Source organism: Acartia tonsa, chromosome 2, assembly GCF_053477335.1.
Source record: "Acartia tonsa isolate MP-2025a chromosome 2, ASM5347733v1, whole genome shotgun sequence".
NCBI lineage: Eukaryota > Metazoa > Arthropoda > Copepoda > Calanoida > Acartiidae > Acartia > Acartia tonsa.
The window spans coordinates 21,123,983-21,151,693 of NC_137261.1; the positions used below are offsets into that span (position 1 = coordinate 21,123,983).

The 27,711-nt window shown below is 29.9% G+C and overlaps 1 protein-coding gene across 1 annotated transcript in view; it reads right to left on the minus strand.

Moving 5' to 3' along the window:
- LOC145312461 (chondroitin sulfate proteoglycan 4-like) overlaps positions 1-27,711 on the minus strand; it is a 168,044-nt gene that overhangs the window by 12,723 nt on the left and 127,610 nt on the right. The window contains exons 13-20 of the mRNA XM_080151719.1: positions 26,258-26,452; positions 22,246-22,449; positions 21,909-22,003; positions 20,548-20,646; positions 19,123-19,275; positions 18,192-18,291; positions 14,126-14,287; positions 1,774-1,900 (exon numbers count right to left, since the gene is read on the minus strand). Coding sequence (XP_080007845.1) covers positions 1,774-1,900; positions 14,126-14,287; positions 18,192-18,291; positions 19,123-19,275; positions 20,548-20,646; positions 21,909-22,003; positions 22,246-22,449; positions 26,258-26,452 — 1,135 coding nt within the window. The remainder of the gene's footprint in view (positions 1-1,773; positions 1,901-14,125; positions 14,288-18,191; positions 18,292-19,122; positions 19,276-20,547; positions 20,647-21,908; positions 22,004-22,245; positions 22,450-26,257; positions 26,453-27,711) is intronic.

Here is a 27,711-nt window from a genome sequence, read left to right on the forward strand (position 1 = left end):
TTCTTTTTAAGCAATATATGAATGATAATATCAGCAGGATTTTGTAAATAAGATAAGTGAACAGTTATTTCTTGCATCATATTATAAACAGCTTTCCGCGAATATAAAATGTACAATTATAAGATTAAAACCAGTTTTTTAGCCCGTTACTTCGGCATGTTTTAGCCTCGAGATGCCGAAGGCACGGGCTAAAAAAACTGGTTTTAATCCTATGATTGTCCATTTTTATACTCGTAGAAAACTGGAATTAATACGATTCTAGGCATATTTTATTCCGTATGGATGAGAACCGGTTTTAATCCACCGGATATTATTCGGTTTCGAATGAGTACGAGAAAGTACTTTCTAATCATAGCCATCTTATAGACTACACAATGGTACATAACTATTTTATAACAGATAAATTTTATCTTTACAGCAGTTCATGTTAAGATCAAACTTTCCACAACTATATGAACCTTACGTCCTAATGTCTATTACTTAAACATGAACCAGTCTTATGTAAATCTTAAAATGTGGACCATCCTAATGGTCTGGTGTTTTATTGACACTACACAGCAATAAGCATGTCTATTACTTAAAAATGAACCAGTCTTATGTAAATCTTGAAAATGTGAACCACCCTAATGGTCTGGTGTGTTATTGACACTATACAGCAATAAGCATACGCAACCTCTTACATTATAATTGATCATCAGACCTTTGGGTGATAGGATAATGGTCTCACACATTTGATTCTATACTATACACATCAACATCCAAGTTCAAAGTTCGTTTTCTGGGTGTCAGAGTATTTGATTTGTAGTGAGATTGTATTGGTTTTTGAAAGGATTTATGCTATCACTTTAAAGTTATTTTAATTTTGAAAACATTCCTTTTAATGAATGTTAATTTAACTAAATGATTCACTTAAGATAGATTATCTTTATATTGCAAATAAACTTAAACATGTGTACACAGTACTGTAATAAATGAGTAACCATCTACCTATAACCATACCAATATATACACATATTCTATACAACAACAACACGTCTTTTTATATTTTTTGTATTATTAATATGGTAGGATATGCTACAGACAGCCTTTATTATAACAAATTTATAACAATATTTGTACTATGGGCTTTGAAAGGTATATTTGTATTCTAATTAAATTGTTAATAATAAAGGAAAAGTAGCGTTGAAGAATTTTTCTAAGATGCTATAAAAGTCTTTTAGTTTTGTTATCCAACTATTTAAAAACTTCATAAAATATTCTTCAGAAAAATTAGTCAAAATTAAGTCAAATAATTCTATTATAAAAACTTGATTCTAATCTGGATAATTATTTCTTTTTCTATTCAACTTGACTACTCTTAAACTATCTTAATATTGTATATACATATATATTCAAATCTTTTTTTTAACAAGTAAAATTTAAAGGTATTACGACTTTTTTTTATTTTTAATATCATTCATGTTATAATAGTATCAATGATCTGAATTTTAAGCATTTTTAGTTATAATCCCTTAATGTAAAACTTTATTTTATTACTTTTCAAAATTAAATTTAAAAAAAAAATTATTCTAATGGCAAGGGGGCAGTAGTAGTTATCATAAATTAGCAAGATCTTTATGTTAAACACTAAATTGATTTTGTTAACCACTAAACCGATTGAAATCTCCATTTTAGGGAATCTTGATATAGATACCTGGATGGTTTTAGGCTATTTTAGCATGAAAAGAGGTCTGCGTGTGGTAATTTTCTGCTAATGTTATCTTAAAAACTTACTTGAATTGCAATCGAATTTTCCAATTTTCCTCTCTGAACATACTGCAAAAGTCCTGCTTCCAACTCGGCTAACCGGAAAGAGGAAACTCGCTCACCGAGGCGTGTCGAACTTTCTATATACCCATCTCTGAAACAAACAAGATCAATTAATCATTAAAAATTACAAACACAAAAAAATAATAGGAATTTTTATTGAAATATTTAAGCTCTTTATTGTGTGTATAAAAAATGACGTCAGAAACTAGAAACTATAAAAAGGGGATAAATTTGAAACTATTGGCAGAAAAATCCCGAATTTCGCCATATTAGAATAATGGACTATTCTAATAAAACGTCATTTTTAGAGGCCTATAGAAGGCTTCAAAATATTTCGATTATCATAAAGCAGTATTTTTTGTCTTGGACCATAGATCTCTTAAACAGTGTATTGATTTGACTGTTAACGTTCTTGTATATTTTCAATGAAGTTTGGGTTGAAAAAATAAAACTTTTACGAGGCCAGGGATTTATTTGTTTTTCAGTTAATTATTGAGAAGCTTCACTCCTAATACAGTATGTATGCATCTATTATTGTTTTATCTATCAGGTATCATAGTGGAATTTGAACAAGGAAATGTATTTTCTAAACAAAAGAAAATTAGATGATTTATAGCCTGCACATTTTTTATTTTAGTATTTTTTTCTATTACATTTTAATGCTTAATTTTCTTATCTCTTCTACTCATTTTCATAGAATATTTATCTTTCAATAGTAATACTGCAATGTACTTGAATTATTTATAAATTATGTATGCACCCTTCTTCCTTCATTTATAGGAACCTAAAGGATTACAGATTAGAATATAATTTCTAAATCTATCCTTATAGTAAAGTAACAGGATGTTTGTTTGTTTGTCTGTGTGTCTGTTTGTCTATTTGTATTTCGAAGGATCTCGCTAACCGCTGAATCGATCGGGTTTTCCTTAACAGGGTAGGTTCTAATAGGTCCCGGGAAGGTTTGTAACTATTTTGGGGGAGGGTACCACCACCCTCTCCAGAGAAATCGATAAAAATAAATTAAATAAAAAAAACGCCGGCCTGCGGAGAAATTTTGCTATTAGCTAAAAACAAAACTATCACCATCTATCGGCGAAAAGAATATTTTTGGTAAATAGCTGAATTAAAAAAAGATTGAAAGAAACAATTTTACGTGTCTCTAGATTCCTCTAGGGGCGTAGCCGCTTGTTAATATATGATGGAAAGGTTGTATTTTCAATTTTTAAAGTAAGTTATAGCCTATAGGTAAACCAATATATCACTGATTTATTTCTCTTAAAAACAACCTTATTTGTAATTTTTGTAGGAATTAGTGTAAGTTTGAACAAATCAAAGCGTTTGATATACTATTTCATATTTCAGATCGAAAGCATCGACCCGCTATTCATTGTATAGGACTCTATAACGTCTGCTATGGTTAAAATAGCAAGTTTTGCAGGGGCCTAACCCAAGTACGTTAAATGGGGGGGGGGGGGGGTTATAGTTGGTAATTATATCCCCACCCCTCTTCGAACATCTTAAACCCACAAAAAAATTGTACCATAGTTCAAAGCAATTTTTTCCCCTTAAAATTACATGAACTTTAACATTTCTTAAACCAAGCTGGGGGTTTTCATCCCCTCAAAAACTTTAATTGGGAGGGGTGATCATAATTAACCATCATATAAACTTTACACCAAGGTAAGGATTGTATATTGGGTAAAACTTAGCCGTGCTTTGCACACACCTAAAAAATCGATTAACCCCAACCAAAATAAAAAGTTTGCACGTCTTACCCTGTGGGCCACTTGATTACACATCCTTTGTCCCTGTATTTATCTTGTGACAAGCAACGACAAAATAATTTGTATTGGCAAAGACAAACAATAAACAACCAGCAGCAGGGACAAACATTCAACATTTTCATATTAAAAAATTACATTGGTTGTGTTAGATTTGTCTTTAAATGTGAGACATAAAAAAATATTTCAATTTTACTTTTAATAATTTTCCAAAAAAATAAAAATACTTTAAAGGAACTAAGAATAGGTAAAAATACAAAATAATAACGAATAAAAACACAGAATAACTTTCCCTATAAAAAACACATAATACAAACATACACATACAAACAAACATCTACAAAATATATTTTTTCTTCTTCAGGGAAATAGGATACGGCTTCACATTTCCAATAATTTACCATTCTAAATCCAATACTATCTTTTTATTGTGAGAATCGAGAGAGGAAGTTTTTTTTTGCTAACAAATTTAAAACTCTTTTTCTCTATTAACAAAGATTTCTAAAGACAGATAGCTAAGAATAATCCCAAACGGGTTAGCTTATTGTTTTATATATATATTTTTATACGGTAATAGAGAAACACTCTTAAAGGATAAAAATATGTGTGTGTGTGTGTGTGTGTGTATGTGTATGTGTATGTGTATTTGTGTGTGTTGTGTGTGTGTGTGTGTGTGTGTGTGTGTGTGTGTGTGTGTGTTTGGATATATCTTTCATATCCAATTTGTTATATGTTGCACAAACGAGAGAAAAACAAGGATGACAACATCCATAAGTAGCGAAGCTCAAAAATTATGAATGGATATCGGAAAAAAATGCTATAAAGCAGTTTCATACAATAAACATTATTGTTGATAAAATAGGGAAATAAGGAAACCTTAAAAATCACGCAACCTTAAAAACCACGAAAATTTTAAAATCTAGGAATCGATCTAGCATCGCAATTTACAGACAAATCTTAATGAAACTTGATAAAAATATGTAGAATATGAGCATATTCAATTCCTGATAATTTCAGCCACAAATTATGAATAGGAATCGAGTAAACCATAGAAAACCTAAAAATATAGGAATCGATCTAGCACCCCAACTAATAAATAAAAATCATAATAAAACTTAAAGAAAATATGTAGAATGTAAATTTAAACAATCCCTGAAAATTTCATCCCATTATCTTAAAAAGGAGTTGAGAAAATTACAAAAACATGAAAATCTAGGAATCGATCTAGCACCCCAAACAACAGACAGATGGACAAAATAATGTATAGATTAGATGGGCATATGTCATAAGAATCTTCACTAAAAATTTCAGCTGTCTATCTTTTCTAGGAGCCGAGAAAATCACGTTTCCCCCACTTTGTCTCAGACGGACGGACAGACGGACAGACGGACGGACATTTCGAATTATAGAGTAGCTTCGCTACTAAAAAGGGCTAAGCGTAGTAATGGAATTGTAAGCTACAAAATGTAATAACTATTATGTTTAAAACCTAGATTAATAATTGAAGGGCATCATAAGAAAATCGGCAAAAAACAAACTAAAATTACTAGATTATAACTATTAAAAAAGGTCCTACAAAAAATTAAAAGATACATGAATATAGCAATCGGCGATTTATTAGTCTTCAACCTATCTATTATGTGAGTACTTTTTATACTTTAATCATTTGAGTAGGATGTAGATTAATTAATATGCTATTGTCCTCTCCCTCCATGGAATTATTCACATAATCTACAAATATTCCCCTAGCCAAAAATTACTTTTTTCATTTCTCCACTAATTGATTCTTATTAGCAAAATCTTTTCATATTTGTATATGTTGATAAACTACATCATCTATAATATATTTATTTGGTTCATTTGGGTCAATTATCTGTAATATTTATTTCTTGCATAGTACTACATAGTGTGTTTAAAAAACTTCTTTTTATATTTAGATGTTTTAGTATCCCTGTAGGCCAAGATTTTAATAACTACTGAACCATTTGAGTTTTTAATTTTAGGACAGCTCCACAAAGGTCTTGTGATTTTGTTTTAGATATAAATCTTACTATGGTTTTGGGCTATTTTCTGTTCTTAACTTCCGCTTTCGAAAGGTCTTATTTAGTGGCACTGTCAATAGTTAAAAATTTACAAAGTGATTATATGTTAATTATTGTCAGATTCAAAGAATTTTTAGACTAAAATACAAAAAACAGTCTTTCTTTTCAACTTCTAACCTAACTGCTGGGCGAAAACGCTTAAATTAAGAATAGGCTGTAGAGTATCTACACTTAAACTAATTTTAAAAGCAAGACTAAAAATGGACATACATCTCTCTAAAATAGAGTACCTTTACTGAAACAAATGTACATATTAACTATTAATAGCGTTATTGAAAATCATTGTGATTGTTAGGCTAAATATTATACTTGAATTGTGACTTGTGAAAAGTAGAAGAAAATAATTTCTCTAAGCAAATATGCAGAAAATTAGTTTCTCCTCTAAAACTAATATACATACAATTTAAACACGGAAATTCTTTCGGAGAATTTTTTCTTAAATTTGTGTATTGCGCATTTTTTCCATTGATTTTTCATGGCTGAAAAATTCTCGGCTTGCCTTCATTTAAATGAAATAATACTGTTGACTATTTAGACAGGCTCTTTATAGTGCCTGTAATGACGTCATGAACAAATGACCAATGATAGGCCACTACACAGACTAAATTACCAATGATAGGCCAGTAATTTTAATTTACCAATGGTAGGCCAGTATAACGCCATTTACTATAGGCACTATAAAAAGCTACTCAATAAAGCATTAAATAAATTAACAGAAAGACATTTTTCTTTTACCTCTAAGATTACAATAGTATTATGCTGTTGTATTAAGTATTAGAGAGGGTTGTTATCGCTAAATCGCCCATACAAATACATCCCCCCCCCCACCACAAAAATTAAAAAAATCCTTTTTAAAAACTATATATATGGTTAAGGATAGACTGTAAACCCCCCTCCTTTCTGTTTCTTTCAAGTTCACTAGGGGCTCAAATATTACATGATTTAAACCAATTTAAAATCTAGTAAATCTTTCCCTTTTCGTAGGCATATACTAGTATAATAAATATTACCATTTCAATATTTATAAGCAAACGCGCACTTTCCTCATAAAATCAAATTTCATAAATTTTGATAATTACTCACCTTTCACTAAAACATTTTGATTTCGAATAAATATGTCATTTGCACCAGAAAAAAGAAGATAAACAAAGTACTAAAGAGATAGTTAAACAGTTTTATGAAAATAATTAAATGGCTAAAAGAATAAAGTGCAATTCTGACTAATGCATTTTCGTAATCTTTTCTTATTAAGAAAAAATATGCAGTTTCTAAAATTAAAGACCTTTACTCTACTTAAATATTAACAAGGATAATCATGGTCATACGTAAAGCTGTGTTAATAAATTAACATTTTTATGAATATATAAAAATAAAGGGCGGTTTCCCTAGAATTGTCTTGTCTAGTACAATCAACTCACCTTATTTTGATAGAAATTTCAAAAAATGGAGTTATTTTCTTTGTTTGATTATTACTTCAGTTTAGGTCATATTATGTAATTGGTAGCCTTGCTGGGTTAGAGTCACCAGAATTGGTTAGGCACGAGTAAAAATTCCCCCATTATATTCAAATGATTTCGAAAAAAAGAAGAAGGTTGGGGTGCAGGTTTTAGTACTCGAAAGATATTTGAGGGAAAATACCCCAAAAATATAGGGAAATAACATTAGTACGTGATTCAATTGACATTTTTTTACATTAAGATTAATATTTCTATCTATTGCTGAGATATTATTGACATATGCCATTTAGGCAGTCAAAATAACTATGCAATATGCATGCTAGATATCAGAGCTGGGCAGCCGCGCTTCAGCCGCAACTAAGCCACAAATACAAACCCGTTTGGATGCTTTGAAAGTTTTTGTAAAAAAAGGGATTGCCAAATTTAGGTCAGGTTTAGACTTCCATTTTGAAATTGTAAATAATGGTTTCCCTAAGGACTACAGGCGGCTGATGCGCGTCTGCTGAGCCCTGCTAAATGTAAAAAGCACAGCAACAATACTTTAAATAGAAAAGTAAAATTATTTCCTAAATTTTTAATTTAGATTCTAAATACAGTTTTAGCAGTAGTTATTAATAAACCACTTGATATGCCATGTTTGTTTTCAAATTTAAGGAAGTTTTCATTTTTCAAACTTTTGATTAACAAGGAATGTATAGTTTTTTTCAAATTTAAGGAAGTTTTCATTTTTCAAACTTTTGATTAACAAGGAATGTATAGTTTTTTTCCCTTACTTTATTTGAAAAGACTTTTTCATTGCCATAAAGATGTTCATTTTCCGAAATTGCCTAGCCATCAAATGTATCATTGATAATATGATGTAATATAATATTCATTATAGAAAATCTGTCACATTAGGGTGGTGTACCGCTGTTCTTACAGTCTTTTATTAACAATAATAAAACAACAGAGTAAGGTGATATGAAAAACTTAAATTCTACTGTTAATGTGAATATTACACAACCAAAGGAACAGCCAAGCATGATTTTCTTGAGGAATAATATTGTATACCAAGTCACCAGAAAATATATTTCTTCCTGGATTCCGAATATCTTCATTAGGGTACCTAGGATATTGGCCAAGTGGTATAACAAAATTTGACTGAAACAATATCTGTGTAGAATATTATTAGAGATTTTTTAACAGTTAATAATCTAATTTACCACTAGCGTTCCATCACAAAGAAAATAGCTTAAAACCACTACAGGACCAATAGGTATATACCCTGAAGACACAATAAAAACTGTCCCGAATTTGTATTAATTTTGAGGAACACGACTCCAGTTACGTCATATTTTTCTTTCCCGAAAAAGGGAAGGGGGAAAGAAAAAAAAGGGAGGGGGGGAAGAAAAAAGAGATGGAAGAAAAGGGGGTTTTCCCCATCTCTTTTGAAGAGATTTTCTTCCCCACTTCCCTTTTTCGGGAAAGAAAAATATGACGTCACTGGAGTCGTGTTCCTCAAAATTAATACAAATTCGGGACAGTTTTTATTGTGTCACCCTGAAGAGTAGAATCTGATCGGTTCAGTGGTTACCAAGATCTTAAGGGATGGACAGACAGACGGACAGACATCAAGCTACTTTGTATTATAGATTGTGAAAAAAGAGAAAAGTAAGGATGACAACATCCATAAAAGCGAAGCTCTATAATCAAAAGATTGGACAAACGAACATTGGACAAACGAACATTGGACAAATGGAAGAGTATTATATGTGAATTTGTTGTAAAATTTAGTAATTACAGGATACTGTTTTAGGCCCTATTACATATTTAGGACTAGAAAAGCTAAAAAAATCAACATGTTCTGAATAGACCTATTTACTTTCTGCCAATGATTATAGAGCTCACACGCTATCTAAAAGATTCTCAACTGTTAGATGATTTATTACGCATACCAATTTTGAAATCGATAAGACAAATTAATGATAAAGGCTATCCGTTACGGACGTACCAAACGATTCTTTTATAGCAAAATTGCAAATTTGGGGACATATATAAAAATCCAAAATCCAAATAATCTTAATATGTTACATATTACGTCTGGTTGCTTTGGTTTTATTCTCAGCAAGTCCAATGATAATTTATAAGTAATTGCCTTGGATCAACCATATAAATATCATTCAGTTAGGCCAATCAAACTCTATTGGTATTTATATAACTTTTAGTTCCCGTTTCAAATTTACATATAGTTTTTATATCGACGTATCGGTAAAATGTCAGTCATGGGCATTTTCATTTAATGCTATATACTAAAAGTATGTTGATAAACGCAATGTTAAATGTTATAGATAATTGATATCCTAATATATAAAGAAGTAAGTTTTTTTTTTGTCTGAAGCTTAAGATTTCAATAATTACTTAACCGATTGAGTTCTCCTTTTAGGGGAACCTTCACATAGTTCTCTGTATGGGTTTAGTCCATTTTTCTAATACCTTCTTACCTAACCCCTTGGATTCAGAGCTCTTAGATGCATGGGCGCAGCAGCTCGTAAGTAAAAAAATTGCATGACTCTATAAAATATAAAATTGCCCTGTATGCATGACTCAACATTCATTGGCTAGGCTGTAATATTTATATGATGGAGTTTATTAGCATCATATCCACAACTGGGAAAAATCAGGGATAGGGTTGTGACATCTAAAGAAAATTTACTTTTCCTCCAACTTTTATGCCAGTCAAATTGTGAGTTTTTAATATTGTAAATCATAAGCTAAAATTGTGTCCAAATTATGCTAAAAAGTTTTCTGTAAGTATAGTTGTCCTTATCCAAAGGCTAAATATAAAACTTCAAATTTATTTTATCAGATTGTCTTAGTGTAGATAATAAGTCAGTCATTTGTGATTTGTGAAAAATGAACACATAGTTGCCCGTTACCCATAGTTATATAATCACGCTCTCTCACTCGCTGGCTTAAATATTTTATAAAAAAAGTCTCTTTTATAAGATTTTTCATTGATACAATAAAATTATGACAGGACTGTCCATTTTTACATTTATTTTTAGAATACTAAGCCATGTGTGTGATCTTATATTACCATAATATCAAAATATGATAAAACTATATTTTGCCAATAAGAATTAATCATTAGATATAAATAGGATTCTTGCTTTCCTTATCAATCTATTTTTCTAGATTAGTGTAGTATATTTTTTTCATTCTTTTTTTCCTTGGTCGATATCATATTATTAAACACAAAACTACCGACTGTTTTGACCATTCTCTTTTGACACTCTAAAAGTGTTAATGTTCGTTTTCCCTTAGTTTCAGAGCTTCGCTTTTATGAATTTTGTCATCCTTGTTATTTTATCATTAACCCAATCCATTCTGTTTTATTTTTGTCATTATATCAAATATTTCTATATTCTTTTCCATTCAAGATATTTGTATCTATCTATCTCTGTATTTATCCCATTTACCCCATTAAGATTTTAATCTTAGAAATCACTATTCCACAAATCAGATGAATACGATAATTAAATCTATAAAAAATTATTGTTGAAAAATTTAAAAAATCAACATGTTTCAAGCGGACTTTCTGGTACGAACGAACAGACTCTAATAATAGAAAAGCGTCGCTTTTAAAGATGATTTTTGTAGTCCAATGAATTTAAAAATCATCTTTGATTTTACTGAAATATGGAAAGCTCCTCTCCCAAATAGGGTCAATCATTATAAAAAAATATTTTTAAAAGTTGAGGTACTTTATTTTTAAAAAAATATATCACAATCAGTGAGTGCAATTTTATGTGATAAAGAGAGAGGTCATTTTCTAGTAAATCCCGTAAAGGTGTGTGTTATAAGGCCTAAAAATAGTAGTAGAACGATAAGGTGCTCTATATATTTGTATTCCCTATTGAATAGAACAATAGGGAAGAAATTTTTTTTTTTTTTTTTTGATAACCGTACCTGGAATATCTTTTAAAAATACGAAATTTCTATCAAACGCTTTGTTTGGCTCAAACTGACAAAAATAAAAAATAAATATAATTATAATAATAATGTTTTCTATAGGTACAATGTAAAGGTTAAGAACAATCTATACCATTAAACTAAGGAAGAAGCCATTCTTTACAGGTTGATTTATTATAATTATATTTTTTTCAATTTTTGTCAGTTTGAGCCAAACAAAGCATTTGATAGAAATTTCTTATTTTTTAAGATATTCCAGGTACGGTTATCAAAAAAAAAAAAAATTTCTTCCCTATTGTTCTATTCAATAGGGAATACAAATATATAGAGCACCTTATCATTCTACTACTATTTTTAGGCCTTATAACACACACCTTTACGGGATTTACTAGAAAATGACCTCCCTCTTTGTTTAGAGAAAAGGCAATTATGTGCAGTTTAAATATATAATTATTTATCTAACAGTTTATTTTGGGAGGATAAACTCTTTTTATTTCACACTATACAAACACATTCATTAAAAATAATACGATAAAAGTTATTTACCATGTTTTAATATCTTTTATATGTTACATTTTCACAAAAGTAAGAGTAAATTAAAATAGTTTTACAAAAGAAATCCAATATTTAAGGGAAGCTATTATTGATAAATATACGTTAGAATCATTAGGTCTTGAATTTTAAAACATTTTAGAATTATACAGTAAATTTAGAATTTAAAAAAATAAATGTTTATTTTAAATTGTTATATTGTAAGTTCGTATAGTAAAAACTTAAATTTAAATTTTTTGGTGTTGTTGTCTGTTATTTGTAAAGAAATTACATAATATACTTATTTTTTCTATAAAGCTTTTAAAGTCCATGAACTTTTTCTTTTTATAATAAAATACATGTTAATAGTTCTATCAAGTCAAATAAATTGAAAACATTATTTCCTTAGCATGATCGCACATAGAACTTACTCATTTCCATAGTCTATACCAATAGTACCGAAGGGTGTGCTATGACTTTTGAAATTAAAAATATAAGATGTATGGGGGTCCAAACTCCTCACCCTCCCCTCAAAAAGTCCCTAGAGGCCTCTGGTGGTGCAGCAGTTATTAGTAGATAAATTTAAAGCTCTTGTTCTGATAATTTTATATTGTGATTTATTTTACAAAAAAAAATTGGGTACATCTATCATTCTATCCTATTATATAAAGTAGAAAGCTTTTTTTGTCTGTAGCGAAGGATCTCGCTAACCGCTTAACCTATATAGTCCTCCTTTACACTGAAGCTTCTTATAGGTCCTTAGATGGTTTCAGGCTATTTTATTTTAATTTATAAGTCTTGGTATGGTTATTGGCCTTCCATATCCCTATAAATAAAGAGCCCATAGATGCTAGTATTAATTAAAACAACCAAAGGCAGAATATTAGATGTTGAAATTAGAAGGAAGATTAACTATTGTTCTTCAATGACCATTATTGACTAACAAATAAGTAAAGCAACTTCATTAAAATCCTCTTTAGTTGTACTATGACAGAATGAAAAAAGTAAAAATATTATATTAATCTCTTATGACAATGGATAACACAAATGTAAATGTACATAAACATAAAAAGAATAAATCAAAAGTGTTGTTGCTACTAAAATATATATTTATGTTTTATTTTATTTATCATTCGTAATAATATTCATTTATTTTTTTATTTGTAATTTAAAGGAATGTAAATATAAGTTTAAAGGAATCTACAACCCTCCAACCATATAATTATATGCCAAGTTGTAAGTAATTTCATTTCCAGTATGACTTCGAAACCGATTGATATTCGCTAGATTAGAACCGGTTCTCAGCCATACTGAAAAAAATATATACCTTCGCCCCTTGGGACTAACAAAGCTAAATTAATTTTAAAATTTTTCATTTTAGTATCAGCGAAAAGTCTTCTATAATGCGATAAATAACTATTATATGAGTTTTGCGAAGGGGGTGCTTTTGGTTTGTTAAATATATGGCCAGCTTGGTTAGAGCCCTGCGCTGGGCTTGGGCATGGAAAAAAACTACCCACCCTTATTCTAAATCTGTTTAAAAAGACTAAAGGATTTAAAAATAGCTATCCGACACTTTATCTATGATTGTTTTCGATGTAGATCCATTATTGTCATGCATAATCCTTTACACCTTTCTGAGGAACACTTAAGGATTTGCAGAGGGAATATGGAAAATTATCAAATAAGCTAGTATATGTATATTTTAAAAGGCATTCTTTAGAGATTGAATCTTTGAATGTCTGATTAACTAGAGACGTTAAAAATTTTTCCTACTGCTACTATGTAAGGTGCGCGTCATTAATAGTTGAAGTAGGGGGAATGCCTTGGCCCAAAACAGGCGTAACTCATTACCATACACAGTACGGAATTACGTGCAATCAAAGAGTTGGTTATCTAATGAGTTGTTGGACCTGTCATTACAGTGTCATAAACAGCAGTCTCACTCCTATAAGGTATGAATGACAGCTTGTTCCATACAGGTTTTTGGTAATGTTTATACCTGTCCATGTTTTTGACACCCATCCTTAACTGTATACTTTAGAAAACCATTACTTGCATATGCATCATGGCTGTAGGAATAGGACAATGATCAATAAATCAATCTTAACCCCATTTCTTAACTTTATACTTTGGAGTTCATTACTTAATTGGTTTATCCTTTTATATTTAGTAACAGGATGTCTGTCTGTGTGTAGCAAAGGATCTTTCTGTTATGGTTCTCCTTTACAATGAAGCTTTATACAATTCCAGGGAACATAATAACTATTTTGAGGGAGAGCCCCTACACAATCCCAAGAAAAATTAACCATGGAAAAAATGCCTTACCTCAAAGGTAAAAAATATCCTCGATCTTCTCTGAAATTAATTAAACGACCTGTTCTATGGTTTTCGAGATCTTAACGGGCAAACACAAAAAATCCTTACTACTTTATATAATATGATAAGGCTAATCTTAATTAGAGAACACACAAACAATAGAAATTTCACCAACCTGGATTCGTTGTAGGTAACGACAAGGATCAACTTGTCTAGCTGAGTGTCCGGGTCTGACACAGCCAGCAGTGAGGTGGGCAGAGGTAGGGTGGAACCTTCCACAACTTTGAACACTGTTCGCTCAACGGTTATCAGCGGCCGGTCGTTCACAGGTAAAATCCTACAACAATAAGAATATGCTAAACAAGGACATTATTTTTTACTACCCTAAATATTAGGGGAAAAATAATAGAATTCTGAAAAGAATTTTTTTCTGACGTTAGAAAATTATTTTATATCAAGACCAAATTATTTAATTCAGTTTTCATGTAAAAAAAACTGTAACGAATATAATATAATTTATAACAAGGAAATAATTCTTAATTTTTGTGTATTGTATATTATATATGTATATGAAAAAAGTTTTTATTAGAATTCATGTACAATAAAGGAACTAAAAATTTGATCATATTCGAATACAAAAACCTGGCGATCGAATATGAAGGATAGTAAATTTAAAAAAAAAATCAAATAAAAATTAGGAAACATGATTTCTGCTTATAAAACTTGGACTAATTTTGATTTTGAATATTTAATGTGGGAGAGGTTTCAGTGGTAAAAAATAGGTTTCATCGAGAGCACAGTTTTTTTAAAAACCAAAACACATATTGACAAGTTATCATTTCAATGAATCTATCATTCTAATTGCAATAGTTTTAGGAACTTCTAAATATTATACATCAGACATGATATATTATGGTCATGTTTAAGTAGACTAACAAAACCAAATTCCGAGGTCCTTACAATGTACAATATTATATTCTTTTTCTAAGTTTAACTATTGAATTATCTAGTTTCATACACCATAGACAGGTTACAACCTTTTCCACTCACATATTTTCTCTCTCATACACATTGTGCTAAGAATCAAAAATAGTTGAAGACAAGGGTAACGTTACCAACGGCGTTACTCCAATGTGAGTAGGGGAAATATCTTTATGAAAAGTGTATTTTAATTTTTAATATCTTTAATTTAATTTGATGCTTTTTTTCATACATAAATCGATTGTATTTTCATTCTGTTATATATTTCAGGTAAAACATAGCAACACACAATCATCAACTTATTTTATTTGAAATCTCAGTGTGTAGATGTAAACTATTTTTAACATATTCAATCTTCAACTTAATTTGATTTAAAGGACAGCGTGTAGATGTAATATATTACATATACATAGTAAACTAAAAACAATAACTTCTGTGGTTTTGCAGCACAGAGTTTGAAAATATGCCATATTTTGTTAGTGGAAAAAAAATCAGACTCCAACTTTAACTTCTTTAGTTTTACAGTGTGTGAATGTAATATAGTTTAGGTACATAGCGAACACATTTACAGTCTGCCTTCATCTTTGTTTAATTTGCAGCAAATTGTGTGAATGTAATATATTCTAGGTACACAGCAAAACATTCTCTATCCTCACCTTTTTTTTGTTTTGCAGCACATTGTGTGAATGTAATATATTCTAGGTACACAGCAAATCATTCTCTCTCTATCCTCAACTTTTTTTTGTTTTACAGCACAGTGTGTTAATGTAATATATTCTAGGTACATAGCAAAAACATTCATACTAAATTCTTCTTTATCAACCTCGGAATTTAGATGAAATATTTCTAGTTGATACTATACATTTCTACATAGTGCAGTTTCTTTCTAGAATAATATTTTTTGGCATAATAATACATTTCAGACACTTTTAAAGACTAACTCACTTTAATCTTTTAGAATTCATAATATACAAGAAACCATTCAAATTTGATACTAAAGCATACATAATGTAATGTTTTTTTGAAATGTAATATTTCTAATTTCATGAAATTTAATATATATATATATATATATATTATAAATATTAAACATAGGTTTAAATATATAGATATGAATACTTTACATTTCATAATTGTAAATCAGATATTCAAAGGTATCTAGAGCCGAAAACTTTTAGTTGAGTTTGGCTGAAACAGAACATGACTTGTAACTAGGTGGCCGATTTCAAATATGTGGCAATCAGCTGTCATAAACCGATATGTTTAGTGTTTACCCAAATTTGTTCAATTAAAATATTTAATTTTTGTCTTAATGTATCTAAATGTGCGGGCGATTATTTTTGCAGCTTGTTTTACCTGAACTAGTGAGCTGGACAAATTGTCTAAAAAAATCAGCCGTGTGACGTCATAAAAATGAGGAATTATCCATCTCTTTTTTAGGGGTTTTCTTTCCCACTTTTTCTCTCATCTCCCTCATTTTATGACGTCACAGGGCTGATTTTTGAGACGCGGCTGCAGTTGGAGAGCCTTGATATATTCACAGGTTTCTCACTGCGCATAATTTACTGGAATTCCAATATTTAAACATTAAGATTAGCATAATATCAACATTATTGACTTACTACAACAAGATTTAAAATAGAATATTACAATATTACATCATATAGAATAGAATATTTATGTTATTATATTTATGTTATTAGGACAAATGCAGACGTGACATGCAGAGTGGACACAACTTAACCGATTTGAAACCATCTAAAAGGTATTTTAAATATTTACTACTGCGGGGGGATTATTTGAATATTCATATCTTAACCTAAGCTAAGCTGTATAGAAATACTTAATTAACTTATTATTTTAGACACTCCGACGTTTGTCACTCCTGTGTTTGTCTAGAAACCAATGTCTCATAAATATACCCATGATTCCAAAAATTTCCAATGGTAAGAAGGTTAAGTTGGGTTTAGCCATATCTTAAAGTTGATATTATCACACTTGATACGAGAAACATAATTTATCATATTTGATACCTATTTTTAGATATAGAAATAGCAAAGCAAGTTAAAGAATGGATGTGCTCTGAAAACTTTGCGCATAGTAGATGTAGAAATGCAAAAATTTGCATGATACTTCCTAGGCAATAAAAATGAAGTATCTGGAAAAGTATACCTAAACTATCTAGAATACCTATATACCTAGTGTAAATAACATGGAATAATATAACATAGAACGTACAGAACCCCCCCCCCTCTCTCATATAAATAGTAAACATATAATGGAACATTCAAAATAAAGGATATATTTGAATTATGGAATTAGATTTTTATTGATAAGAAAATAACAATAAGAAATAATTAATCAAGCAAATTTATGTAAATTTATTTGAATGAGTGCAGCAAATTTCCAGTGAGCTTTAAATTTTCATTCAATAATAAAAAAGGAAAGTTCAACATCGCATAGTATTTTAAAATGTTTAACTAATTAGAGTGCAGAAAAGGGTATCACATAAAGAATTGCAAATAGACCATTATAACCTGTAGATCTATTTTTGTTTTAATGCTTAAATTTAAGTAAACAAGGACGATGAAAATAAGGAAGATAAGGAAGTTAAACACATTAAAACTAGGTGATATAAATGGACCAAATAGATAGCAGCATTACAGACAGATACAAGGAAGGACAGAAAGATAGGAATACTGACAGACAGATATAAATAAGAAGCTTAGCCACCTAAACACTCTATTCTTATCTATGGTACCCATCTTCTTTCTAAAGTATACGCATACTGTTTATACATATTTGACATTGGTGCAGTTATCTATGCAGTACCTACCATCCATCAATCAAAACAAAAACAGTGTGTGTGTGTGTGTGTGTGTGTGTGTGGGTTTATCTTTTTTTGTTATAAAAGATGAATAATGCATAGAGCATCAAATATAACACGAAGGCAATAATTGGCTGTTTCCCTAAAAGTGCCTAGTCGAGCACAGAAAACTCCTTCCCTTATTTTAAAACACGTTGAATATAGGGGAGTAATTTTGTGTGTGTTTGGTTTTTAATTTAGGTAATGTTATTAAAAACATTTGCCCCCCGCAGTGGTACCACAAAAAATAAAAATGTATCCTTTTCCCTTATTTCACAATAAAATTAGTGGCAAGGGAGGCTTTTAAGCCCAACAAAAAGTTTAATATTTTGTATTTTATCACCTTTTTCTTCATTAAAATATAATAAGCGAGAAAAGAAAATTATAATCTGACCTTATTTTCATTATAAATCTTTGTCTTCTTATAGGAGAGTTGTTAGCTAAATCCTCAGTTGTAAGCCCGGCTATAGAACTCTCAAATATGAAACTGTCCTCTGAAAACATAAAAAAAATACTTTTAGATTTTTTCTTTTTTTCTTATTACTACGGAATTAATAAAAACAGACGGATTCATATGTGGCGTAACAACTACAAAATTATATGACATAAGATTTAGTGGATGAACCCCTAGCCTCGAGGCAAGAGAGGGAGAAAAAAATAAAAACTATTACAAGACTTTCAATGATGAGCGAGATCTTTAGAGACAAAAAACCTTACTACTTTATATAATAGTTTAGCTACTTCGTCTCATTTTTTGCAGTGCGGCGGGTTAATTTATCTTGGTGTAGTTTAATTCCTCATTTTATGAATTCATATTTAAAAAAACTAACATAATATTTCAAAACTAGATTAATCCTTAAAAATATCTAATTAATTTTCAAAAATATCTAATCTTTTGATTAATTCTTGATTCATGTTTTTTAATAATCTTATTATTAAAAATTATAATTAGAAAGTTAGATATAATTCAATTAGTTTTTGCTATATTAGTTTGATCTAGGGATTATTATTTATCAATTTCACATTAAAAAACTTTAGATTTTAGTAGAGAATATCAATCAGAAAAAATGACGTTTACATTTGACCAATAACTCAAATAAAAGAGCAATATCAATCGAGTGGGTTTAGGTAAATACTATTAAAAACTCAAAACTCTAAGCTGGATGGATAAATTTCATTTTTACCACGACGTGAATTGTACAGACGATCAAATCGAATAACAGATGCTCACATGTTTTCCCAAAACCGTCACTTACGGACAACCAGACGTCAGTTCTTAAGTACATTTGAAATTATAAATTAATTTCGCTACCAAATGGTTGTACCTGTATTTTCACCAGCAGCGTGTGTGTACAGGATACCGTTGTCTCTGAGGCTCTGGTAGGACAAGATCCTCCCCTCGTCAGACTCAACAAACTTGAGACTGCCGTATTTGGGCAGCTCAATTATTTGCAGGTAGATCTCGTGCTCGCTTATTCCTGAAAAATTTTTAGGTTTTAAAGTTTGTCTTGATGCTTTGTATAAGGCATATAAAAATGACGTTATACTGGCCTACCATCGGTCAGTTAAATGTAAACTGGTCTGCCACTCTTAATTTAGTTAGTTTGTGTATTTGCCTAACATTAGTCATTTATATTGTAAGACGTCATTTTTTAAAGGTACTATAAAGAGCTTCGGTTGTCATCAAGGGCTGATTCAACAATTTTATTCAAATTGAATTTTTTAAAATTTTGATCGTTTGTCAAGGAAATTCGAGGTTAATCAGGCTTTTATTATTAATGCATAATTCTTACGTGCTTTTCTTTATTATTTTAATTCACATTTTTTGAGAGTAAAGTTAAATGCACTAAAATTTTCCTTTCAATATTTCATTTTTGAAAGTAATTTAGTTTAATTATGCGTTTAATAAAATTTTTAAAAATATCCATAATTTTTAAAAGTACTTTTACATAAATATGAAAATAATATGTAGATAAATATACCAATAATATTTTCTTGGGGGTAAAAAATCAATAATAGCTGAATGACTAACGGGTAGATATTTTACTCAAAGTTTAGGTAAGGAAGACATCAAATGTAATGTAGTTTTAGCTTTATATATTTATTCAACTAAAGGTCTTTAACAAGTTAGATATGAAAAAATGACAAAAACAGCATATCAAAACTTTAAGGCTATACCAATATACATACTGTTTGTAATAAAACCTTGAAAAGTTAAAATCTATTCTAAACTGTCTACCGTATCAGTGAGCAATCTTTTTTTCATAAAATATTTTTAGTTATTAATTTTCTCATTATTTTAAACCATATTGTATTCAGCAAATTCTAAGCAGCGACGGAAAAAATTGTAAATTCTTCTGGTAAAAACTTTTGTTATATACAAATTGTATTTTGATGTAGGCAAAAACAATTTTTCTAAGGCACATTAGGTGCATATACTAAACATGATTTATGATCGATGATGGATAAAGCAAAATATGATTAATAGTTAGCCATAAGAGGTGGTTTTGTAACATTCGTACCACAAAATCTCAAAATATTAATAATAAAATATCTAGACAATAACGGCATTAGTCTAAATTACAAAAATGAGTTGAAACCTCATGAAAAAACAGCTAAATAAATGAATAATTGAAAAATTCCTTTTTAGACAAAGTTATAAAAAGTACTATTTGTAAGTGCCATTATAGACCACTAAAGAAATTGGTCGATCAATCGTGTTTCCAAGATTTGTCCAGATTTATGTTTACCTAATTTTTCTGGGCTTTGGATGAGCTGAATATCCTTTGGTGTGATCATTAGGCTGCGCCCCTCCTCTACTTGTACAGCTTGTACCTCCAACAGGTCGCCTAAAAGTAAGATAATTGAAATATCGCATTTTAAGGGTTGTTTTCTCTCAAAGTGCCTGTCGAGCAGTAAAAAAAACCTCATTATTTTAGAAATAAATTGAAAATAAGAGGTAATGGGGTACTTTTTGACTATATATATTTGTAACTACTGCAAGAGGCCCTAACCCAGACGGGCTACCGGTTATCCGATATGACCTAACCTAATCTGTCCTAAAGTAACATACAAAGAAAAATATCCCCTTTCACTTACTTTCAATTTAGTTTTCAAAGAAGGAGGGAGAAGGGGTTCTTTTCTCCTTGCTATTTAATTATTGTCTAATGAATTAATATTAATTGTTTGACATCTTTTCCTTGGGAATCAAACCTGTCATATACTATGGCTAGGCCATCTAACTAGAGAAAGTATAGAAAAGATAAATAGAGAAAAAAGAAATTATATTTGTACACTTCTACACATGTATTTAATGTTATCAAACCTAGATTTAACAAATTTATGGAGAAAACACTTGATCAGGGTTTGATAACTGCGTTTTTTTCCAATGCGGCTAAAACAAGGTGGTTGAAAAGTTTGAACACTCAACTTGATAAATCAACCAATCAAAATTCATTAAAAGTTCCCAAATTTAAGCCAACGATAAAAAAAAACTTTGGGGACTGGTGTAATAAACAGCCCATTGTCCGTTTTGGACTAAAATCCAAAATATTTTACGGGATATATGCATCGGAGTTAGTCTATATATAAAGTATGAATTTTAAAACCATTCAACCGAATGGTCTACAAGATTCAGACAATCTAATGTTTCAGAATTAGGGAGATATCTTTTACAAAGTCTAGATGCAAACCCACTAGTTATGCTATATTCTTGTTAAGTAATTGGATTAAAGCCTATAAACATCAAACATTCAATTATAATAGAGTTTAAATTAATAAAAATTGCTGAATCACAATTATAATTTATAGATTCAAAAGTCTATTTTTATTTTCAATGTTGTTACGGTTGGCCAACCCTAAATTTGATACTGCAAATTTTATGAGGGTAAAAACAAGATTTTCCTTTTTTTGCAGGACATAAGATATGGAGATAATAACCCAATATAACACTATTTACACATTTAATTGCAACATGGCGAGGAAAAATGCACTTTATTTCAAAAATATTTATTTAATTTGGCTTTTTTAGGTTAATTTCAACTTAAAAGAATTGCTAAAATGCGTCTTCACTCCTTCTTTGCCCCCCCCCCCTTTCATTTGTGTCACCTACCTGACATAACATGTGTCTGTTGTTGTTTACAGGGAGGATGTTTACAAGTACATGTATATCCATTCATGCCCTCCTGAATGCAGGATTCTCCAACACCTTTATAATTCAGTATATATTAGAGAATGTCTAAGATTTCAAAACATAAATATTTAAAGGAAGAATGATTACAAATATTGCTATAAACTAAAAGCAACATATTTAAGCAATTCCAATCAATTTGGATCTTGTAATGTATGCTTTCTTTTTCTTAGTTCTGTATCTGTTTTCATATGAATCAACATAACATTTTTTCAATGAATGGAATTTTAAATAAAAAATCATCAATATACTGTATTTTCCTGTGCAGGGTGCCGCGGCACATGGAAACTCCCAGGAGCACCCAGACCGCACCTCATACGTTTCCAGCACCTCGGGGAACCCGATGTTTCGTCCGTCCAGGTACAGGTCGGTGATGCAGCCCTGGAGGCCGGAGCTACCAGATTTGACGCCGTCTTTGATAGCTCGACTCTTTTTCTTCAAGGAAATGCCACCAATGTACAACCTGAAATTTTTTTTGGTTATATTTCTATAAATATATTTAAACAAAAACCATCCCAAAAACAGTTGGAATAATTCAAATATTTTATTATTTGGGCTTGTCTAATGTTTTTGCTGTCAATTAAAATGAACTGTAAAATGTATATTGAATAATCTTGTTTGATGACAATTCTTATCAAAAAATAAAGGAATTATTATTATATTTTGTAACATATGTATAATAAATGTAAATTTAAAATTTAAATCTAGATCTGAACTCTAGTATAGCTATACATAGAATTCAACAGAGAATTCAAGGAATTTATTAGAAGAGCGGAGATATTATAAAACTCATTTTGACAATTTAGATGCATAAATACTTTCATAAATACCTCCAAATGCATAACAAAATAATGTGATTAAAAATTCAGGGTCATATATTTTATTTTAAGGTCATTTGTGTAAACTACTCAGCTTTGCAAGGAAGTGTACGACCCCTTTTGTAATAATCCACATAATTAATCCTGTATTATGACAGTTAAAAAAAGCTATAAAACAAGATAAGTATCCATGAAAACTTCGGCCTTTTAAATAAAAAATTCACTTCATGTTTAATTGTACCTTAAATTAAGTTTTAATATAGGTAAAAAAATCAGATGAAAACATATTCTTAGACTAATAGTTTAGAGGTCTTATGTCCCATACAAATGACAAAAAAGTTGATTTTGTTATCATTATTGAAAAATGTTATTCCTATATACCTGTTGAAAAAAGCAAATATAACTTCTATATTTGTTTTAATGTATATAACTAACCTTGTATTATTGCAGCTAAGGCTGTAAAATAGTAGTACCAAAAGAATTGAAAATATACATTGCAGTAAACGTTAGGATAAAGTAAAAGGTATATTATTTAACGGAACAAATGTGCTGCTACACAAAGTACCTGTTGAGCACTCAAACCCCATCTTATTTGAAACAAAATTAAAATATGGATGGAAATACTTTTTCTTTTCTTTTGCCTATCATATACTGGGTGCTACCTTGTGCACAATATAACCTAACCTTACCTGACCTACAATAAACAAAAAACGTCACCCCCTCTTACTTTCAATTTATTTAAGAATTAGGGATGGGGTTTCAGTTCGAAACTAGGCATTTTGAGGACATACCTTGAAAAATGACATTTAGAAATAAAAGCTTCGGGAATAGTCCCTTTCGTAACATCGCTCCATAAGGGGCGATTCGTCGTATTTTTAAAATGGCTTTTTATAGGTTATTTTAGGTTAGGTTAGGTTATATTGGGTTAGGTGATTGCCCCACAGGGTTAGGTAATTGGCCCCGCAGGATTAGAGCCCCCCGCAGGGGCAAGAAATAGGAGAAAAGCTACTGTGAAAAATAGGAAGAATCGCCCCATAAGGTGCGATGTTACGAAAGGGACTATTCACTAAGCTTCTTGACTGTTCAATAAAATTGAAATATGAATTTCTGCTTGTTTACCATCGCTTTTAGCCTTGAGCAAATGTGTGAAATGAGATTTAAATGTCCCAATTCTTGAATCTATTCATTTTAAATTGATCTACTCATGCTGGGAATATTCTCAACCTTTTCTTCAAATGTCATTGGAACATTTTTCAAGGATTGGTTTAATTTGAAAGCAAATGACAAGATGGATAAATGATTCTATAACTGTTTGTACCAAACTACTAGTCAAAGTCATTATTAAATTGTGACCAGTATTTTTATAATACAATTCAGCCATTTATCTTAAACAACAGCCTAGAAAACAATATTTCCTCCATTGACATTCTTTATCCATCAGAGCATTACAGATAGAACGGCGGAATAAGTGAGTTAAAGAATAGATGCTTATTGGTCTCCTGAATCTTCACCTACAAAATTGAGCACTATATCTCTGATAACAGTCAAGTAAATCAAATCTATAATCTACCATATAAAGACTTGCATCAGAAAATATAGTGATTGGTTGTCATATGTCTATAAACCCATGGAAATTTTAGGAAACTCCTTACTAAAATAACCCAATAAAGAACATTAACAAAAGAAAGCCTTTTTAATTTTAACCTTCCTAAATTAGATAATTTATTACTTTAAGACAAAAATCCTACTTACAAATTAGTGAAGAAAAGATGATTATTAAATCAGTAAAGACACATCTGAGTAAAAATATTAATAGATTACATAAAAAATTATACTTACACAATTTAAAATAGTGTGCGATTTGAAAACATAAATTTAGCTCTTAAAACAATCTAACACTTAGTGGAAAATGTACAGTTGGTAAATGCTTAATGTTGATCATCTTTGACCTTTTTTGTGGACCTTATAAATGACTTTAATCACCAAAGAAAATTACTTGGAAAATTGACTGACGACACCTTTTTAATTTAACAAGAAATTGATTGAAAAAATTTTGAAATTTGATTTATGAATACCATAAAAATCATTCATTGATGGAGAGAGGAAAATTTTTTTTTTGTGTCAAATTTTGGAAAAAAGATGATACAATAGAGTTATACATTGACAAAGAGAAAAACATGCTCGACACAATTTGTAAAGGTGAATAATATTTAAAAATCATATTTTGTTTGTGAGTTAACCCCTTAAATTTCAATATTTATACAGCTAAACATTCAAAAATTCACCAAAATTTAAAAAAGCACATATCTGTACGTAAACGAATATTTTATAATAGATTTACCATTGTATTTAAATTGGTTTTACGTCATGTTTTACTCAGGCATGTCTAAATTTCATAATTCAATGAAGATTTATTATCATTCATTTTTAAAATTTTGTTTTGCCATTGGATTGTAATCTATTTTGTATTGATGATATATGTCCTGTTCCTGGGAAATGGGACCAATTGCTTTAATTTTTCTATTTTTGGTCAGTTTGTGTGTTTGTTTTTTATGTCCGTTTTCAGTTTTCTTTCTTAAAATTGCAGTTTTTTTGCATTATGTAAAAAGCAAAATGAAGGGTAAAGATGCATAAACAGCGACTGGGACTTAAGTTAAAAAATCATCAGAAATATTCAAGATTAGGTGAACCTTCTATATTAATCAATATATATCTTATACATATTGTTATTTAAAGGATTTACATTTTATTTAAGGCCTTAATAAAGTCATACACATGATATTGGTAATTGTTTAAATCGAATTTTGTAATATTGCACATAAGTTTTTCAATATGATCACTTATTGTCAGAATATTTGGAGTATCCATTCCAGCACGATCATTATTACGAAAAAAAATAGTTATTTCTCGCATCGTATTATAAACAGCTTTCCGCGGATATAAAACGTACAATTAAAAGATTAAAGCCTTCGGGACCTCGGGGCTAAAAAACTTGTATTAATCTTATGGTTTCTCGTATTCATTCGAATCCGGTGGATAAAAACCGGTTCTCATCCATACGAAAAAACTATGTCTAGCATCGTATTATATCCATTAGCTTTCTACGAATATAAAAATGTACAACCATAAGATTAAAACCAGTTTTTTTAGCCCCGAGGTGCCGCGGAAAGCTGTTTATAATACGATGTGAGAAATAACTATTATGTGTTCAGCTTTTTGTCATTTTTTTCAATCTCTGTTCGTGTGCGTTGCATAAAAGTACTAGGAGAATTTAAGTTTTGCTTTTACGTTACATTATTATTCATATTTCTACGCTTTCATTTTGTACCTTTCACTCAAACTTAAGTTGCAAAATTTACCAAAAAATGCAATAAAAATTTTAAAATTAGAACTATTGCGTTTCGATTGTAAACTTTTTTTTGTCAAAAATAAAATCACAAAAAAATGATATACCTGTCTGTAAGGTCAATAAATCGTTGGGGTCCAGCCATAGGTTTCTTGACAGCTGCCTGTCCGTCCACCTCCAGATGGATCTGATCAGAGCTGAAGGACAGGGAGACGTTATGCCAGATGCCTGTGTCTACCTGGGCGGGGTGCAACACCTCTGTCACGCCGTTCCCCTGGTCCAACAAGAATCTCAGGTTTCCACTGAAAAACAATGTGCTTTAAAGTATTATAATGTTTCACACCTTGCTTGAACTATGATTAGGGTAATAAAATCTTACAATGTCTAGTATTAATTTATTTAATAACATTTGCAATATTTTTTGAATCATCCGATTTTATAATGTGTTTTTAAATCTACTTTCTAAAAATACATTTTATTTCAAAGCATAGTTTTATAACTTAAAACTGTAACAAAATTTAAGAATGACAACATACAGGAAAAGAAACAAGATACAATGCGGTTTGTTCATTTGTTTTCAATTATTTTTTTCACTTTAAATGCTTAATTGTGCAATAATATAATGCACATGCTTTTTGCATGTAGTATAAAGCGGATGGATTGCATAAATAAAGGATGAGCTTGCAATTACAAGGATTATGTCATAAGAATAACAGGAAAAATGCTACTTGTGTATGTGCAAATTTTATTGCAAAATGAAATGTTTTAATCAACAAGCATAAAAATCAGTGTATTTTTTCCTTACTCAAAAATATGATGTTTTTGAGCTTTAAAAAGTATGAGCATACACAAATTTAAATTAAAGGCATAAAGAAAACAAGAAAAGTTTCTAAATTGGTATATAAGGATATATATTTTGATATTAGGTATAATCCATGCTTGAATAGAAATTAAGTAATAAACTTTTCACCCAGAACATTCATTTTTTTCTATTTTGCAAAAATGAAATCCATTTATATTCTCCATGCTATTTTCATGTGAATACGGATAAAAGAAGAATTGTCAATCTTATTTGTATTTTGTGTTTGTTTGTGTTGGAGTGAGTGTTTGTGTAAATGCTTTCTATCTAATCCTCTTAACAATAGCATTCTATCAATCTTCAGAATTCTCTTTCTGTTGTATATATAAAAGTTGTTAAAGATACATCCAACTATATCTCAGGTTGTAGCGAAGTGTGTTTATACAAATCAAATGATATACATTGATTTCCCAATAACTGTTCTGTTTTTAAGAAAAGTACATATACTATTTTCTTCAATATTGGTTCAAAGGATTTTTAAAGAAAAATTCTAAAAGGAGTTAATAGAAATGGACTCCTTGCAAACACTTCTAAAACAAACACAAATAGTGTAACCAAGGTATTATTTAGAATAAATGTTCTGCTGTTATGTATGAGTTAAAATTAGTATAAGGTATAGGAACCAATAAGAAATCATATTTGTATACAAAGTTTATTAGCTTATAAGAAAAGGGGTTGTAAACATATTCAGACAAACTTGAG